This window comes from Chamaea fasciata, unplaced genomic scaffold (assembly GCF_029207755.1).
Source record: "Chamaea fasciata isolate MVZ Bird 193981 ecotype frontalis unplaced genomic scaffold, bChaFas1.0.hap1 SCAF_12, whole genome shotgun sequence".
In the NCBI taxonomy this organism is placed as follows: Eukaryota; Metazoa; Chordata; class Aves; order Passeriformes; family Sylviidae; genus Chamaea; species Chamaea fasciata.
The window spans coordinates 9,597,204-9,615,882 of NW_027094097.1; the positions used below are offsets into that span (position 1 = coordinate 9,597,204).

Here is an 18,679-nt window from a genome sequence, read left to right on the forward strand (position 1 = left end):
CCGGGGCTGGACTACAACCCCCGGCGTGCAGCGGGCAGGGCGGGGCCGCCGCCGCGCCGCCGCTGCCGCCGAGCTCGGCTGGGGCCGGGGCCGAAGAGAGCGGAGCAGAGGGCGCTCCCCGCCTGGTGAGTGGGGACGGGATCGGACGGACCGGGGGGACACACGCGGGGAGCCCAGCGACCGGCTAGGGCAGGAGTCTGTGCATCCCCTGCGGACGCGGGCTGACCGTCACCGGCTCCGGGCCTTGCTCCTCCGGGCGGGGGGCGCCGCCGGGGCCCGAGCGGGGCCGCGGGTCTGTCGAGTCACCCTCGGTGAAGCCCCTACTCTCGGGGTTTGTGGTTGCCAGAGTATGGCGGCGTTGCCTGGAGGAAAAGGACACCCGTCAGCATCCTCCCCCAGGCCGTGGGAGAAGCATCGACCCCCTGCAGCATCCTCGGCCGGGTGGGAACTTCAGCCCACGCGGACCCACCGGCCTGTCCCTCCACGCTCCTACCCGCGGGGCACAGGACGGCCCTTCCTCCCCTTCCCCAGAAATCTTTACAGAGGATTCATAGCACAAACACAGAGTTTAAATAGCCCAACAGCAAGGAGTGAGCTGGGCAGAACGAGTCTGTAGATGTTCTCTAGAAATAAAAACCAGATTTCCTTGGAGAGAGATTTCTCGTGGTCATGTAGATTTCTGCAAAATCCTGCCAGGTTGTGAGGGTCGATCTCCTCCAGCTTGGAGGCACGGGGATAAGATTTGGACTCTCCAACCCCCAAGGGCTGTGATGTTGGAAACACAAGATCTTCAAATCCAAAAGCTTCTGAGACATCACCTGCTGGTTGTCACCCTGGGGGTGCACTGGAAGGGGCGAGTCCTGCTTTTCCTGTTGACACAGTATTTCTGCTGCACACAGGTCATTCCTGTTGAGCCCAGCCTTGCCCTTTACTCAGGAGCACGTGCACAGCTGCTCTTGCAGAGCTTGCAGAAATTAGGTTTGGAAATCAGGAAGTGAGCCGTGACACTGGGTCTCATGCCCACACAAAGGCGAGTCCTGCTGTGAGGCTGCAGCTCCTCAGCCCCACAGCCAGGCTTCAGTCCCCCATCCGACAGAAGTTGTGTCCTTTCCCTCGATTTGAGGGACAAGAGGTGAGTTCTGCTATATCTCTGCTGGTGTCTGTGTGCTGTGACTGTGACCCCCCAAACTAAGACCCAGGAAACTCACTTGCCCTGTGCCCCCACCTGATGCCCGGGTTGTCCCTTGTTAATATAATTTCACTAACACTTAACAGTGTCATTCTTCATTCTGTTGTAGGAGTAGGGAAGTGCCTGACTCCCGTGTTGCTGCATTCCAGCCTGTCTGTTTGCTGCCCTTCCTGCCTGATGGAGCCAGCGCTGGCTGAGGACCCTCCTCGAGGTGCCTGGCTGAGCCTGGTGCAGGACCACTAGTGGCACGTGGATGGTGGCGTGTGCCACCTGAGGAGGGACAATGGCTCAGGGCACTGGGAGCATCAACAGTGACTACAAGGATTGGGAGTGGAGTGACGATGCTGGTGAACGGGCCAGGCTCCTGCAGAGCCCTAGTGTGGAGACAGTGCCCAAAAACTCAGAGAGCCAAGGAAATGGTCTGGGGACCACGTCGGCTCTGGGAGCTGTCTTCATTGTGGTCAACGCTGCCCTCGGGGCTGGGCTGCTCAACTTCCCTGCTGCCTTCAGCATGGCTGGCGGCGTGGCTGCAGGCATCACCCTGCAGATGGTGAGAGAGTGGGGAAGGGTCAGTCCCCTGTCCCACCCTGGGAGGGTGCATGGGAGGGACATGCGGTGCTCCAGAAAGGGCCTGGGGAGGACCAGACTCCTAGGAAGAAGCTCTTTTGGGTGAGGTGCACCAAAGATGCTCAGTGTACTCAGGGGTGGCTGCCTGGGGTGGCTCAGGGGACTTTGCCATGTTGTTGGCTCAGTGTTCCCTCCCTGTCTCTCTCCCATCCCAGTGCATGCTGATCTTCATCATCGGAGGCTTGGTCATCCTGGCGTACTGCTCGCAGGCCAGCAATGAGCGCACCTACCAGGAGGTTGTGTGGGCTGTCTGTGGGAAGGTGCCTGGCGTGCTGTGTGAGGTGGCCATCGCTGTCTACACCTTTGGCACCTGCATCGCCTTCCTCATCATCATTGGAGACCAGGAGGACAAGAGTAAGAGCATCCCATGGAGCAAATAATAATAACCAGTTGTTGTCCCTTCAGCTGGAAGGGCCAGCCTGACCATCTCGGTTGTCCCCACAGTCATTGCTGCTCTGGTGAAGGAGCCTGAGGAAGTTGGGAGCAGCCGCTGGTACACAGACCGCAAGTTCACCATCAGCATCACCGCCTTCCTCCTCATCCTGCCCCTCTCCATCCCCAAAGAGATTGGCTTCCAGAAATATGCCAGGTGGGTGGGAAGAGCCCTCTGGGGCTGGGAGTTGGGGTGGGCCAGCCAGCACCCACCTAAGCACAGTTGCAGAGGACAGGGATTGAAAAGCTGTAGTTCTAGTGCCATATCTGCCCACTCACCATCTGCCTTCCCATGCCTCAGTTTCTCCATCTGGGAAGCAGAGGAGCAGCTGAGCACTGTGCAGCCACAGTGTTGTACTTCAGGGCTTGTGTCCCTCCCTTCTGCATGCTGGAGGAAGCAGGGAATGCTGCTTTCAACTACATCGTCTCCTATCTTTGGAGTTGGCAATCCAGCAGAAAGGAGAGCCAGTAAGTGTCCCTAAGCCGGGTGGTCTGCAAGCCAGCCCTGTTCCACCAAGAATCTTGGTGTGACCTGGCTGGTGGAGCTGGACCAGGGGCACCAAGGAGTGTCACTGCTTCAACACTCACCTCTTTCTCCAGCCCAAAACTCAGGTCTGGCAGGTTTGCCACTTACAAAAGCATGGGATAACCCCCAAATGCAACAGAATTGTGTTGGAATCTGCTTGGGGGACAGTGGGTGACATTTCCTGGCATATACCCATGGGAAGGGAGAGCAAAAATGGATCTGATAGGCAGGAGGGGGATAGCCTGAGCTGTGCAGGGCAGAAGATGGGGGTGGAGAAGCTGGGAGGAGACCCTCCATGAAGTGAGGAGGCAGAGCACTCACAGCCTCCTATCCCCTCTCACAGCTCCCTCAGTGTGATTGGCACATGGTATGTCACAGCAGTCATTATCATCAAGTATATCTGGCCTGACAAGGAGCTGGTTCCTGTGGAGATCCCCACCAGGTGAGAGCAAGAGACACGGTGCTGTCGGTGCCATCATAGCACTGCAGAGCCAGGCAGGGCTGTGGGAGCGAAGGCTGCAAAGGCTGGGGATGAAGCTTTCATCAGTCCCATCCCTGGTCCTGGGGACTCTGCATGTTGCTGCCAGAAGCTCCCAAGTGGCTGCACCTCTGCATGTTTCAGAGGAGCAGGTGGTGAAGAGGAGGAAGAGGACTTCTTAAAGGTCCCCATGGCTCCATCACAGGTTTTGATCAGCACTGATTGGCTTTTATCTCTGATATATGCAGGCCCTGGATTCCCTGTGCAGTGCTTGTGCTCACCCAGCAACAAGGGCTGTGTCTATATTTGGAGGATTTTGGTTATTTCCTTGGCCAGCACAACCACTGTGGCTTATTCCCTTCCTCAGAGTGTATATTTTTTGATCCAGTGCAGGAATTTTATTTTATGGCAGAGCAAAGGTTAGACCAGATTTTTGCACTGTCCAATTAGATCTGTATTTTTTACTGATAGTTTTACTTTTGTGTACTCAGGTTTGGCTGTTTCTGTCTCAATGAAAGGCCCTGGTCTTCAGGGAGTACCAGGTCCCAGGAAAACCTCATTCCATGCAATGGCATCATCCTGGGTGGGGGGATGCAGTAACAGCAAAGACATTGAGCACTCCCAGCTCATCCTCCCCTGGGTCACTGGAAGGGGGTCACAGAGGATTCTGGTCTGACTGATGGGTGTTTCTCTCCTGCCAGCCCCTCCACCTGGACAGCTGTCTTCAATGCCATGCCCACCATCTGCTTTGGGTTCCAGGTAAGCCTCCAAGGGGAGCTTGGCACTCCTCTTCCATCCTGTGGTTGCTTGGGTGGCAGACTAAAACCCTGCCTGTGTGATGGTCTTGGCGTTTGGCTAAAACCCCGTCTCTGACCTGGCAGTGCCATGTGAGCAGCGTGCCCGTCTTTAACAGCATGAAGCAGCCAGAGGTGAAGACCTGGGGGGCAGTGGTGACAGCTGCCATGGTGATTGCTCTCTTCGTCTACACAGGCACTGGTAAGTGAGGGGACACTGTGTGAGTGTGGCAGAGTCCTTGGAGTGGCTGTGAGCTTCAGGAGGGCAGGGACCCCCTGGTTAGCAAGGGTCAGAGGGAAAAGGGAGGAGAGTCCATCGAACACCTCTGCAATGTGCCCAGTGCCATGTCCATCCAAGTCTGGTCCTTCAAACAGATGTTCAGGAGACTTGTCCCTGTCCCCTGCTGACTGGTCCCTTCCTGGCAGGCATCTGTGGCTTCCTAACCTTTGGAGCTGGCGTGGAGCAGGATGTCTTGATGTCCTACCCCTCCAATGACATCCCCGTTGCCCTTGCCCGGGCTTTCATCATCATCTGTGTGCTGACATCCTACCCCATCCTGCACTTCTGTGGCCGGTGAGCACTGGGAGAGGTGGGGCTGGTGTGGGAAGGAGGAGCAGCACAAGGAAACCCCTCTATCCTGGGTCTGTGCCCACAGGGCTGTCTTGGAGGGCCTCTGGCTCCGCTACACCGGGATAACAGTGGAGGAGGACGTGGTTCGGGAGCGGAGGAGACGCTTGCTTCAGACCATCAGCTGGTTCCTCCTGACACTCCTTTTGGCTCTTTTCATCCCTGATATTGGCAAAGTCATCTCTGTCATTGGGGGCTTGGCTGCCTGCTTCATCTTTGTCTTCCCAGGTAAGGGCATCCTGGCATGCTCAGGGACTGACAACGGTCTCATGGTCTTGAAGAGGGAGGGGCAGGATGGAAACACAGGGATCAGGAGATTTTTGGAGGAGGGCAAAAATACGGTGTGAGGGCAGTCGACAGCCCAACTGTTTTCGCTGGACTTGGTGCTCTGTAACAGGGAGTGCAGCTCCCTGTTTTTGGAATGTCCCAGTGGACAGTCCTCATCTGGTTCTAATGCCATCTGGTTCTTTGCCTCCCCTGCCTTTCAGGGCTCTGCCTGATTCAAGCCAAGCTCTCCGAGATCCAAGAAACCCGGGCAATCAGGTAACTGAAATGTGTCTCCCCTCTCCCCCATCCCCCTGTGGATATTGGGGTGAAGGACTCCTCTAAATATGCCCTGTCCTCCTGCATCCACAGCTGGTGGGCCCAGGTCAGCTATGGGGTGTTCATGGTCACCCTTGGAGCCTTCATCTTTGGACAGACCACTGCCAATGCCATCTTTGTGGATCTTACAGCCTGACTCCTCCAGGCTGGACTGCACTGCTGCTGCTGAGGGGATCGAGATTTCCCCTAGGACCAAAGGGAAGTGGGGAGAAAACATGTTGGTGTGTTGGGAAGATCCAAGAGAGACGTTTTGACTTGGGGCTTGGCTGAACAAGCCCTGTGGTGGTTTGTATCTCATTGTCTTAAGGCACCAGGCAGTCAGGCTTCTCTCAGCCCTGGCTCCCTGGTGAAGCCAGAGCAACACTACAAGGGGACCTGTCATCCAGGGCAAGCTCCTTCTGCCCCTCGGGGTAGACATCACTCCCTTAGACATCACTAAGGGGTCTGGTTGGGGTTTGCAAAGCCATGCTGCTCTCATCTGTGTACCCTTGTGCTGGTGGAGCTCCTCTCCACAGCTAAAACGCCTTCTCCCAACTTTGAAGAGAGAAGCAGTGTTCTACATAAAAGGAAATAGCAATCATGTTTATCAGACAGGGAGACACCCCCATAGTCCTGTGTCAATGTTTGGTTTGAACTCTGGTTTCCTGCCAGTCTCCTGCTCCTACTCTCACATCTCCCTCTGCCTGGGGGATTGCACTTTGTGTTACAAAGTGTTGCCTTCAGCCTGTTCGGGTTATTTCTTTCGAGGATCTGAATGACCCTAGGGTGGGGACATGCCAGTGCAATGTTTTCCTTGCCAGGGGTTGTTCACTCAGTAGAGAAGCTGCTCTGACTGCATCGACCTACTGAAGACACTACAACAGAGCAAAGCTCTTCTCCAGATTTACAATCCCGTTCTTCCATGTGTCCAGGAAATGGGACTGGGCCAGGTTTTAAGGGGTGCTTTTGGGATAAAGCAGTCAGTATTAATTTATTTTATATTGTTCTCTTGGTCATTTACTCTCTCTATGGCTGGTGTTGCTTTGGGCTGTCCCTCTGTTGCCTGTCTGGATGATAGTTTCATTCCTGCCTTTTCTGGGTTGAGCAGTTCCCCCAGCTGCAGATTTGGCTGGGGGCGTTACACCTTTTTTTGTTCTATCTTTGAGTTTCTTTTTATCTTGTTTGGCTTCTAAAACCCTTGGGGAGGGAGGAATTCAGGTGTAGTTGTTGATGCATCTGTGACGAGGGTTCAGCCCAGATTTGTGCAAAACCTGGCCCTGCACCTCCTGCATCTTCTGGAAGCAGCACAGGCTGTTGTGGTGGAAAGGAGAACCGTGGCTTGTGCTCCTTGACTTCTCAGCATGGCTCTGTTCCGCTGCACCCAGTGGCTGCAGGAGGGGAGACAGCACGTGGGTGCTTCCCCATGTGGAAATGTTGGGTCTTTCCCTACTAACACTGCGTGTAAATGCAGACCTCACCACTGCTGCTTGGGACAGGGAGACCCAGATGGAGGAGGAAGAAAAGCCCCAAGCACAGCAGGAATGTTTGAGGGATGCTGTGAAGGCACAGATGCCTCCTGCCTCTCCCAAGGGATCTCCAGCATCTGTGCCTTCATCTTTTGACAAAACCAGGATCCACCAGTGATGCCCCACTTGTATGGCATCAGCTATGTCCCAAGCCCCTTTGCCAGGCTCCTGCCTGGGAGCACGAGCTGGGGCTTGGGGGCCCTTTGGCATAAAGATGTCCAGCTGTCCTGGATGTGGGGAGCACAGAGCCACCTCCCATGGAGCCCAGCAGAGAGGCTCAGCAGATGCCGATGCCAAAATGCCTTCCAGTGCCCCCCCTGCATGAAGATGAAAAGGTTTGGTACCTGGTGGGTCTTGTGGCCCTGGCTTTCCTGAAGGTGTGCTAGGCATGAGAAGTCCCTTGGCCAAAGTGGAGGAGGACACAGTGTCTCATGTCACCTGGGAAACACCTAGGCTCCCTTGGTGCTCCCGCAGTGTCCCTGTGGTTGAGGGCAGGGCAGGTCTGGAGGTGCTGTGGCTGTTGTTTGCCTTACTGCTCCGGTTTACAAACACTGGCCTTTTAACATGTATTTTGTACATGCAGAAAGTGGAGGGTATTCAATAAAAGTGACATTGTGATGCGTGTGTCAGGCCACCACGAGGTGATTTCTGTGGGAGATGCTCCCTGGTGGGATGCAGGGATGAAGCCATATCCTGAAATGCCATCCCAGCTCTCCGAGCTTTGGGATGGAGGGTGAGGAGCCGGGAAGTCCCACCGCCTTCCTCAGGCCCTCAACCTCCGGGGTATCTTCGCGCCCAGGGCCGGGGGATGCCAGGGGAGGCTCTGTGGGCCCCGGTGCTGATGTGGCACCCCAATGTCGACCCCAGTTGGTCCGGCAGGCGGGTGTGGTGTGGCGAGACGGGCGGGAAGGAACTGAAGGGAGTTTCCTCTTCGGGACTGAGTCCGGCCATCCGGGTGGGTGCAAATGGAGAGAGGATTTCCTTAGCAAGGAGAACGCGCCCCTGGAGCGTGCGAGGTCCAGGCCGGGCGCTCTGACGGACCCACAGCCACCATGTTATGGGGGAACAGCGGCTGGGCCGTACCACGGCAGCGCGGGGAAGGGAACGCCAATTCATGGGTCTGTACCACGGCGCTGCGCGGGGGGGAAAACCGTTCCTGGGCTTGTACCACCGTCGGGGGGGAAGGAAACAGCGAGGCGAGGGGAAACGGGGCGGGCAGCACCACTCGGAGAGGGGCACCCCCCCGCCATGACTCCGCGCGCCCTTTGGCACCGCCCGCCACTTCCCCTTCCCGCCCCGCCCCCGCGCGGCGCCCCTCGCTCATTGGCCGGCCTCGGCAGTGCCGGTTGGCTCTCGGCGCGCACGCGCAGGCCGGGAGGGCTAATGAGCTCTGATTGGCTGAGAGAGTAGGAAGGATTTCTGCTCCTCCTGGCCAATGGCGCGCGGCTTAGGCTCCGCGCGGAGGGCGGCAGGATGCCCTCTCCCGAGGTCGCACGGCGCTGATTGGCCAGCTCCACGCGGCCCCGCGCTCTGATTGGGTGAAGGCCCCTCCGGGGGGGCGCGGCACCTCCGCGCGCATTCCGCCCCTCCGCTCCCCCGCGTCCCCCCCCCGCGAGAGGACGGGGGAGGGGAAAGGCCGCGGCGCGAGCGCGCGACCCCATCCGCCATTTTGTATCGGAACGGCGGCGGCGCGAGAGAAGCGCGCGAGCGGCCCCGGCCCGGCCCTCACGACACCGCCGAGGTGGGAGCGGCGCCCGCCCGGCCCCGGGGGGGAGGCTCTGGGTGGCTGTGGGGGCATTGCGGGCTTCGGGGCGGGGGGAGTGGCGGTGGGGACGCGGCCGGAGGCAGCGGGGCCGGGCCGGCTTGCGCTGGGGGCAGCGGGGCCGGCGGGGCCGGCTGAGGCGCTCGCCCGGCCGGGCCGCCCTCCGGGGTGTGCGAGAGGCAGCGGTGGGACCCGTGGCCCTCTCCCCCCGCACTCCTCGGTCCTGCGTCCGCCCCTGAGCGACAGAGGGACCTCGGCAAGGTCCGGGGCGGGAGCCGCGGGTGTTCCCCGTTCGGTGGCGTGGGCAGGCGGCGGCGGCAGCGTCGCGAGGTGGCGGGGAAACCGCCAGCTCTGGGGCTGTGCGCGTTTCTCCCCCTTGGCTTGTGTAACGCCGGTGGTGACAGGTGGAGCTTTGAGGACTCCGGGCCGGGCCTGCCCCGGCCGGGCTCGGCGGCCTCCCTAGGAGATCGGTGTTGTTGTGACTTGCCCGCAGAAAATACGGAAAAAGTGAGCTGTAGTAAATAATTCCGTCATATAGCCTTCTTGCAGACCACAGGAGAGAAATCCTTCTCAGTGCTGTCCTCCAGTTAAGAAAAGGCTGCCCACTAAAATGGACTTGTATAATTCTGTACTAGAAATAGCAACAGTTGGGTGTTTCGGCAGATGCTGTATCGGTACAAGAGCTTCTTTACAATACTTTTCTAACATGGTTTAGTACCATTTACTTTTTATACAGGAGGGCCAGTGAGTACTCAGAGTTTAATTTCAACAAACCACAAGCAATTTGGACTGCATTTTCGACAGAAGTGAGGTAATACTGAAAATACAGCACTAGTCTGTTGGTGGTACGTCGTATACTGAGACCGTTTCTGAATCCCACTTGTTGCACGGAAGCATGGCAGCTGCTCTCGTAAACTTTTTTTTAAGCAGGTAGCAAAACAGGTGTGACTCTGACAAGTCATTCTTAGTGTATCCAACTGATTCCTGTTTCTAAGGTAGCTACTTTGGCATTGGCTGAAATTATGGGCAGGATGAGTCCAGGTGGGGTGACTCTCTTACAAACAGGAAACAAACTTAGTTGGTAGTAGACTGGTCTGTCCTTTCCATGTTATTTTGATTCTTTCAGCTCTTTGAAGTTCACTCTTAATTGTTGCTGCTGTTGTCCTGGTGTCTCCAAACCAAACTCACAGCCAGTTTGCTGCCTGCCTGTGTCTCTTCTTTGGAGAAACACCTTGTCCTGTTTATCCTCTATGGTGTTCCTGGGTTTTTGGTTTATGCTGAAATGGCCACTCTTGGTGTTCAGCTGACTAAGTGAAGCCGTAGAAACATAACTTAGCAAAAGAGGACAGTAATGTTTTGTACTCCATGATGGGACATAACTAAATCCTGTTGGGAATTGTTACCACTGTGAATCATGGTTGAGGCCATCATTATTTTAGCCAGATTTCTCTTTTGTTCCCTAAACATCCCTGGTGTGTGAATTCTGCAGTTTCCTTTGACTTTTGAAGTAGCATTTAGCTGTTCTAAAACACATTTTGGATGGTAAAAAACCACAAAGCATTTTATAACAAGTCCCTCCTTTTCTTCCTTCCATCAGAAACTTTATTTTGCAGTGTTTGTCTGAAGGAGAACTGGGAAGTGAGAGTTTCTTGGTTTGGTTGGTGTTTTTTTTTTTTTTTTCACAGTCCAGGTTGAGATGTGAAAATGCCTGAAGCAGCCATGTCATGTTTGATGCATATCTCATGTATTTGAGGTGGATTCCAGACTGCACCTTCACTGGCCTGAGTGTATAGGTGCTTAGTTCAGCCACATTCTGTAAACTAAAGTTACTGTGTCTGATCATTTTTGTGACTTCTGGTTTACTGGAATTGGGTGCAGCTTTCCAGTGTATGGAATATTCAGGTCTGTTTCTGTTTGTAAACACCTGAATTTGAACTGGTCAAACGAATTGTGAGATTATTTTACTGTTAATATGACTTCCCCTCTGGGGTTTTTTTCTCAGTAGATTTCAAAGTGGTAGACATCCTGAAGTACATAGTATGATTCAAAACCACCTTTCTGCCTCGGATTGCTCCCAGTCTTGGCCTTCTGAGAGGTGTGGGGCTCTTCCATGTTTTGTATTTGTTCACGGGTTTAAAAAGAGGGTAAGGGACTGTTCTGGAGGGCAGGTTTAGCAGTGGTCCCTTTAGCATGCTTTATGTGATGTTTTGTGACAGGAGTTTAGATCCCAATCAGCAAACACATTGCTGTTTGTGTCACTTGATCTGTTTTATCCTCCACATGCAGAACGTGTGCCCTGAAATCATACAACTCTTGAAATTCAGTTGAATAGTTACTTCTTCAACATTCTGAAAAAAGATCCAAAGTTATCTTAAAGTAATTTTGAAATTACTTTCTTTGTAAGGGTGTTTCTGAATTTGTGAAAGACTTCAGATTTGTAAACTTCAGTATCAAGGCTTAGTTACTCTCCAGTGATTTCTGGTTTGTAGGGAGTGTCTTTGGTCACACCTGATGGGTGGTTTCATATTGGCCCTCTTTATTTTGTGATTTGGGGATTCTGGCCTGAAATTTTATTGCATTTATGTTTTAATCCAACAGAACTCTGCTCTTGAAAAAAGGTCTACTGAAAGAGATGGCACATGTTTTTTTCTGATGGGCTGTTGTTTTCCTTAGCAAGTGTTCAGGGTGTGTAATGCTGTAGAATTTGGTAAATACTTTTTACCTCTTTAAAATGGGTTGTGTTGCACAATACAGAATTGTAATATTGTAAGAGCTCCTGAGTCCTGTGCACGGTATCTTAATCCATTACTGTATCATCGGATCTGTGACTGAAAGTAGCTAATTTTGCCAGGTAATCTAAATTTTTTAAATAAACTCCCTGTTGCTGAGGCTTTACTTGTCTGAACATGGCAGATTTGTCCCATGGACTGAAACCTTCCTGAATTGTTGAGGCCAGTGTAGGGATATTCATTCCCACTAAGGATGTATGGATCTAAAAATAAAGTCTGTTTCACATAGCATTCATAGCTTCCTCAATCAGTGCTGTAGTAATTGAATTTTAGCCTTGCACTGAATGACCAAAGAGGTACCTGTGCAGTTCTGCTTTGCAGGCAAGGCTCCCTTGGTTATTCTGTACTCTCCCGATTTAGGTTGCATCGTTTGAACCTCTGAAGTGCGGTTCGTGTTGTGTCCGTGGGAGCTGTCAGGGTTTGCTGTGTGTCGGGATACACATGGTGCAAACCATATGTTTGGAACATAAGTAGGAAGCTGTTTCCTCAGCTATTGTGTTCCTTGCTTGAGTCTAGGTGTTTGCTCAGCCTCTTCCTTGAGCGGCTTCCTTGAAAGGAAAAATCCCATTTTGCCTCCAGCTTGGATTGTCCAGTGGCAGTGCCAGATTTTGCAGTTGGAAGGTGGCAAAGCTTGTTTTGCTTCCCTGCAATCAAAGCATTCTCTGCTTTTTTGGGAGACAACAGAGATGCTAATAGGAGGGTGGGATGGTCAGTGTTTGTGCTCTGCAGGGTGTTGTGTGGCAGCATGGAGGCTTGAGCCCAGCTTGAGAATTTCCGTGCTAAATCCCCTGTGTTTTAGGTGGAGTAGGTGGTGATTGCTGTGCTGTTTGCATTAAGAGGAAAAATGCCCAGAGTAATGTGGTTTTTCTTCCTAGGGGTCTGAAAGGCAAACTCTGAAATTCTTATTGCCTTAAATATTGGTCAAGTTGAAGTTTTGTGTCCTGTAGGCAGTTCAAACAGCCTGTGAGTTTTCCAGGCTGGTTGCTGTAATCTGGTGCTCTGATGGGACAGAGTTCCCCTTGTTGGCTGCTGGTTTAGTAAGTGCAAGTACTGTGCCGAGGTCTTTGTGCTTGATTTTTCACAAATGCTTTTCAGAAGCTTTATGTTGGTCGTGTATTTGTTTTGGAAGGCATGTATTTGCCAAGCCCAGTGTCATTTTCTAGGTTACTCCAAAAGAGGAATTTAAAGGTTATTAAAAATAAAAATGAATCAGGTACTGTGCTACTGAGAAATTTTTTTAAACTTTATGCCAGTCCTGCCTTCTAGATGTTCCACAGTCAGTGGCCTTTTTAATCTTTATATATAAAGGTAATGAATTCTAGCTTGTCAGAGGTACTAAAAAGAAATGGAAGTTTTGTGTAATTCTTCTCACTGCAGTTTTAGACGTGCCCTGAAATTCTTTCAGAGGCCAACTGCCTTGTCGTTGAGGAATGCTTTGAGTATTACTGCTTGAAAATTTGTTCTTTGTGAGATGTAAGTTTTATTGCATAAGAAGGATCTTGCATACCTTCATTGAGTAGTCAGGGTTTTCTATGGCATGAGGAAAGTCTGGAAGTGAGTTGATTTGATTTTTCTTACAAATAATTTACCCATATATTTGTGTAATATAATAAACTTTTTCAAAGAGCAGAGTGGTCTTCGTTGTCTTTGATAGGATTTGTTGCTCCTGACGTTTTGAAGTGTAGGCAGATGTTAAATAAGGTACGGTTCCAAGTGTAAGGAAGTGAAAACCTTTGTACAAAGGGAGATGGGAAGAAGAGTTCTGTTTGTACAGCCTGTTCAGCTGCCGGTGTGCTGCTGCAGTTGGGTGCTGGCAGGAGGGGCCCGATGTGCTGAGTGCTGCCTGAGTTCTCCCTGCGCTGGTTTCCCTCAGTGCCGGGCGGACACATCACCCCGGCCAGCCATTGCCGTGATGAGGCACAAATCGTGTGCTGGTGCTTTTCGACATGGAGCCAAGACAGCAAAGCAATAGTTTTTGTTCTGGAAAAGGGATCTTCAGACTCTTGGCATGGAGCCCAGTGACCTTTGTGTTTTGATCAGGTAGAGCTTCCAAGCAGTGACTCTGGCTTGATTCTACTTATGTTAATGCACAGTGCTGCTTCTCAGAGCAGCTTGGGGCTTCGTTTGAGGCTCCCCACACTGTTGGATATGTAGGACTTGCTTTGGGATGCAGTTTTGTCACACTGGCAATCTGTAATTTAACAGATGAAATGTCAAGTGCCAAGTTTTGTGTTGTCATAGAAATTTATTAAGCTGGCAAGCTCTGCTGTTGTAGCTCACTGGAAAGCTGTTTCAGTATAAGCCAAATGTTGGGGTTAGTTTATTGCAGTTCTTTGTGTGTTGCTCATTCACAATTGCTTATTTTGGTGTACAGGGTTGAGGCGATACTGCCTGGATGTACTTGAGGCAAAATATAGCAGAGATGGTAAAAGTGCATTTTCAGTATTAATTTATGATAAATGCTTTGAATGATTCCGACCTCTGATTGTTGCTGTGTGGTATCCTATTCATTATTCATCTCATTTTCTTTCTCATGGTGCTGAAAATCATTCTTCTGACTGAGCTGTTTGCTGGCTCTTTCAGACTGCAAAATGCAGAATCAAAAGTGGTCAGGTAGTGTAAAAACAACTGAACTTATGTTTTAAAAACTTAATAGTACTTTGTTTTCCTTGTGAACATAGTTATGTGACATTGCTACAGAACTTAAATCTAATTAAATACTGTTTTCCAGGTGCCATGTTTCAGAACAGACAAAGACAACTGAGAAAGAAGAGCTGAAGCAAGTAACACAGAAACACATACAGGCTCATTGGGGGAAAAAAACTTAACCTGTCTCTGAGGTGACTAAAGGGGAATAATGGTGATTTTGCGCCGGGCTCGGCCGCCTGCTTCCGCCCCAACCAGCAATGAATCTTGACTCGCTCTCGCTGGCCTTGTCTCAAATCAGCTACCTGGTGGACAATTTAACCAAGAAAAACTACCGAGCCAGCCAGCAGGAAATACAGCATGTAAGTAAAGTGATACAGTGCTACAAAATGCATTTTGGAAAGAGAACTGGTATTTCTCTTCTTGTTTGTATTTGTACTCTGTCCTGCTCTTGTGTATGTTACTGTTTGCTGTTTTCTGTGGTGTTGGAAATTGCAGGGTGTGTCTGATACTCCTGCTGGTTCATTTGCCAAGTCATGCGATACAGCTCAGAGCTGAGTCCAGTATTAACTTTGTAGTTGAATATCAGGATTAACTGCTGCTCCTGAAGGATGGTATGAAAAGCTTACTTCTCTAGGATAAATCTTTCCCTTTTTGGGCATTCAATAGAACACTGATTGGAAAGGGGAGGAAAACGTATAAATTCAGTGTTCAGAGCTGTTGCACTGGAAGCCTGAGTATGTTGTAATTTACCTTTGAATGCTCTCTCCTCCCTTGATGGAAGTTTTTTTTCCTCTTTCATTCAGTGACTCATGGCTTGGTCCTGAAGCCAAGCTGACTGTCTTGGCCCTGGGTTTTCAGATGGCAGACAGAGTAACTGCAAGTTGAGACCAAAATATTTGTGATTTGGGCAATAGTTCTGTTTTAATTGACCTTTTTAAAAATAGCTCTGACTTGCAGGGTGGACTGAAAAGCATTATCTGCAGAGGAGTGCTTAGGAGGAAGTGAATCCTACTGAGCTAGTTTTAAAAACTGGTTTAGTTCAGTTCCCAGCAGACAGCTGGGCCACTTAATTTTGATTTTTTTTTTCTGCAGCAGTGCAATCCCATAGTGATTTGAATCAGATTAGAAGGCCAGAAGGCTTAAGCACTGAGTTTCTGTAACATTTGATGTCTTTAGAAGTGTATTCGTAGCTTATCTTGAGGTGAGAGGAGAGTGATTTCAGCAGTATTGCCTTCTTTAAATGTAAGGTGGAATAGGCCTGTCGTAACTTTCTCCTGTTTTTGCAAGTTCAGTACTCCAGGGGCTCATTTGGGATCATGCTGTCCTTTTGATCGCAGTTAGTTTCAACAGATGGTTTTTGCAGCAAGGTGTGACTGAAGCATGACTTGATTTGGGAGAAGATACGGTTGATCTGCCATTCACTTGGAGCATAGCTCTCTAAAACAGGGAGGGGTAAGGGACTGGGACCTGGTCTCTGGAAATGTCTGGATTGTGTAGGGTTATAAAGCAGATCTAGAATTTCAAGGCTAAATTCCTAAAATCTTAATCCCTTGTTGTCTTTTATTTTTTTAATTTTTTTTTTTTTTTTAATTTCCTGCTATTGCTTTACTTTTGTGGTGGCTGGTACAATATTTTTTTTTTAGTTGAAGAGAATATGTGTGCTGTAACTGTTTTATGGTACACTGCTTGGGGTAAATTTTTGGCATGATTCACTCAATTTTACAAAGTTTCCATCTAAGCATATAGAGTTGTGGAAATTCATACTCATAGTTGTTCTTGTCTCAACTGACCAATATGACACATATATTTAGATACATCACTGGAGCATAAGAGTGGAAAGCTTAAGGAACTAATTTCTGTTTAAATGCGCTATCAGTAGTCATTTAATATAGATCATGCTTTAAAAATAAAATATAAAGTTTAAAAAACTCAAAAATATTTTACGCATTTGTCAGACACAAATTCTAAACCATGGCTTCCTCTGAAGTGATTTTTTTGTGGTCTCCTTCTCCTGAAGTTGTAAGGAGAACCTGGTTGGAAAGGGGGAAAGGGCTTTGTGGGTGAGTTTTTCTAGGAAAGCAAAACTTTGTGGATCTAGAAAAAATTCTGTCTAATCCTGTGTTTGCCCAAACACATTATGTGATAAATCCAAATACACGTGGCTCAAGCTTTATCCTAAATCACAGACTGGCTGAGGTTGGAAGGGACCTGTGGTGGTAATCTGGTCCAACCTCCTGCTCAAACAGTCACTTGGAGTGGATTGCCCAGGAGTATGTCTGGGCAGCTTTTGGGTACCAACATGGATAGAGACTCCACAGCCTTTCTGGGCAGCCCCTATCAGTGCTTGGTCACCCCTGCAGTAAAAAAAAATAGTATTTTTGATCTGATTTTATGACTGGATACACTGTCATGTAAATGTATCAAGGCTGCCAATGCGAAGGTTTTTTTCAGCTCTTTACGAAAACTGACAATTCTCATTCCCCGTTTCCTGGAAGACCTTTTTTTGTGAATGTAGTTAGAGTTGAAATATGACACACTGCACTTTTATCCTTCTCTTCCCTTCTTTCCTGTATGTTAAATTTTCAAATTATGGTCCTTTGAGAGATACCTCAGTGCAAGGGATCAATCTACTTCTGATGCAGGCAGGACGTGGGGATGGTTTTAGTATGAACAGTTTTCTTTGGCATCTATTTACTTTGATGAATTCACCTTGGTCACAGCACCAGGCAGCTCCTTAGGAAATTGATCCAGCTTTATGTCAGTGTTGTTAGCACATCCAAATCTCTGTATTTGATTGGGATTGCCTAAACAAACTGCCTGTTTTCTGAAACCTGAGCTAGGGAGTAGAATTTGCTGCCAATTCAGGTTTGCTGCCTTTTGCACCAGTTTGAGCATCTTCCTGATCCTGGGGTATGGCTGCCTTCAAAGACCCAGCTGTCACCACAGCTGGGCTGTTTACTCTGGACTGACATACCACAGGCATGTATACTATAGCCTCTGGTCAAGAAGCAGAGCTAGATTTGACTTGGAAGTTTCTTTCCAGCAGAACAAAACTTGGCAGCCACTGGAATCAGCAGGCTCTGAGGGAAAGGGAAGCATAGTGTCAGATAACAGTAGAAAAACTGAGATGAAAACAGTCAAACATCAGAGCCGGGGCGGACAGAGCCTAAAGCAGCCCTGTTTGTCTCTTTGCACAAAGAAACTACTGGCAAACAAGGACATTCACGACGGGTGAAGCAGTGGAATTGGTGGAGGCAGTCAGACCAGAGGCAGAGCTGCGGGTTTGTGCTGGCACAATTTATGTCTCTCCTGCAGCTAGAGAAGGGGAAACAGTGAGAAAAATGTTGCCAGTAAATGAAGGTTGGATTTGTTATTAGCTGCTACTGTTTGGCCAAAGAGGCAAGCTGCTCTTGATTGGCCTCACACATTTCTGACAGTGTGGATTCTATTAAAAAGGAGTAATGCTGTCCACTTGGTTGGAGTGTAAAGAAAGGAGCTAGTTCTGAAACAGTCTGCAGCTGGTTCGGATAACAAGTTAATGAGCTGGTCTAGCCAAGAGTTAAGGTAAATGGTAGGGGATTCAAACAAAGATGTAATATTTTTGAGATTTAGTAATGAGTGATAGGTGCTGTAAGTCAGCGCATGCAGAACACCCATTGCACAGGGGCTGTCCCAAGGCTGTGTTCTTGCAGAGTTAGGCACTGCACCTGTGGGAAAAAATGGGGAAAAGTGAGGCCATGGACCGTGTGGATTCTGGGCTGCTTTGGTGGCAGAATCCTGAGGGTGACTTAAAAACCCCTTTTTACTTAGCTTTATAAGAGTACCACCCCTGAAATGCGTGGCTTCTGTGTCAGTGACTTGTGTTTAGATTCTCTTTGTTTATTATTTGCAAATAGGGTTAATGATGTGGTTTCTAGGTTACTGATTTAAAGGAACATTTGTAGCAGTTTTGTTGAAACTGTAGATGATTTAACTACTTGCAGTACTGCTGTATCCATAGTACTAGTGCCAGATCCTGCTCTGTAATGACTGTTTGTTACCAAGCTGTTTTTTTGATACTTCTTTGCAGATTGTGAATAGGCACGGTCCGGAGGCAGACAGGCATTTACTACGCTGTCTATTCTCGCATGTGGATTTCAGTGGCGATGGTAAAAGCAGTGGCAAAGATTTTCATCAGGTACAGTTGGCAGCAACGCATCGGTTTATTGGTTTTGGTTGTTAAAAATCATGTGGTGGGATTTCATCCAGGTCAAGCACAAAGGCAAGTTAGAAGCAGTAGCTTCAAACAAACTTCTTTTCTGGTTATATGGCCTTTCAACTGCAACACTTTTTGCCAGTCCTCAAATCAGAAGATAGTTGTTGATCTCTGGCTTACAATCTCTTGATGTGGAAAAAAACAGGTTGCATCAGTACAAATGCTCCTTTTACCACATGCCCTGCTTTAGTTTGAAAGCCTTTCTGTGTACCTTTAGAGTTTGTTGGAATCCGTTAACTGACTTTTCTGGTGCTGACTATGTCTATTGAATGTTTTCATCTTTAGGCAATTTTGCTGCCGACTTTTTAGCTCCTAACCATGAGTCAAATACTCTGAGTTGTCTATTGCAATGTCTGAGGTTGTTTACAGAAAGCAAAACGTTGCACATATGATGAAGAATGTTTCATCACTTTGTCAGTCTTAAAAGCAAAGCAAACCTGAA

At 49.6% G+C, this 18,679-nt stretch overlaps 2 protein-coding genes across 8 annotated transcripts in view; both read left to right on the plus strand.

The window, feature by feature from the left end:
- Positions 1-44: 44 nt before the first annotated feature.
- Positions 45-5,495, plus strand: SLC38A7 (solute carrier family 38 member 7). Of its 2 annotated transcripts, XM_066194473.1 has the most exons (12): positions 65-125; positions 900-1,132; positions 1,299-1,739; positions 1,972-2,170; positions 2,261-2,405; positions 3,118-3,216; positions 3,954-4,011; positions 4,134-4,248; positions 4,473-4,620; positions 4,703-4,902; positions 5,163-5,217; positions 5,311-5,495. In XM_066194473.1, exons 3-12 carry the CDS (start codon positions 1,473-1,475, stop codon positions 5,411-5,413), a joined length of 1,389 nt encoding a protein of 462 aa, XP_066050570.1. In that variant the 5' UTR covers positions 65-125; positions 900-1,132; positions 1,299-1,472; the 3' UTR covers positions 5,414-5,495. The 2 variants fall into 2 exon arrangements, with proteins under 2 accessions (XP_066050569.1, XP_066050570.1); XM_066194472.1 differs by lacking the exon at positions 900-1,132 and having other exon boundaries at positions 45-125.
- Positions 5,496-7,728: 2,233 nt separating this feature from the next.
- Positions 7,729-18,679, plus strand: part of CNOT1 (CCR4-NOT transcription complex subunit 1) — a 55,550-nt gene continuing 44,599 nt past the window's right edge. For 5 of the 6 annotated variants that reach the window (XR_010722807.1, XM_066194467.1, XM_066194470.1 and 2 more), the window contains exons 1-3: positions 8,405-8,523; positions 14,065-14,341; positions 18,052-18,159. Coding sequence is in view for 5 of the 6 variants with exons in the window: in XM_066194467.1 (XP_066050564.1) it covers positions 14,240-14,341; positions 18,052-18,159 (210 nt within the window). In the remaining variant the exon portion in view is untranslated. Of the gene's footprint in view, positions 7,901-8,404; positions 8,524-14,064; positions 14,342-18,051; positions 18,160-18,679 lie in introns of those variants that run through there. The other variant, XM_066194468.1, reaches the window with a different exon arrangement.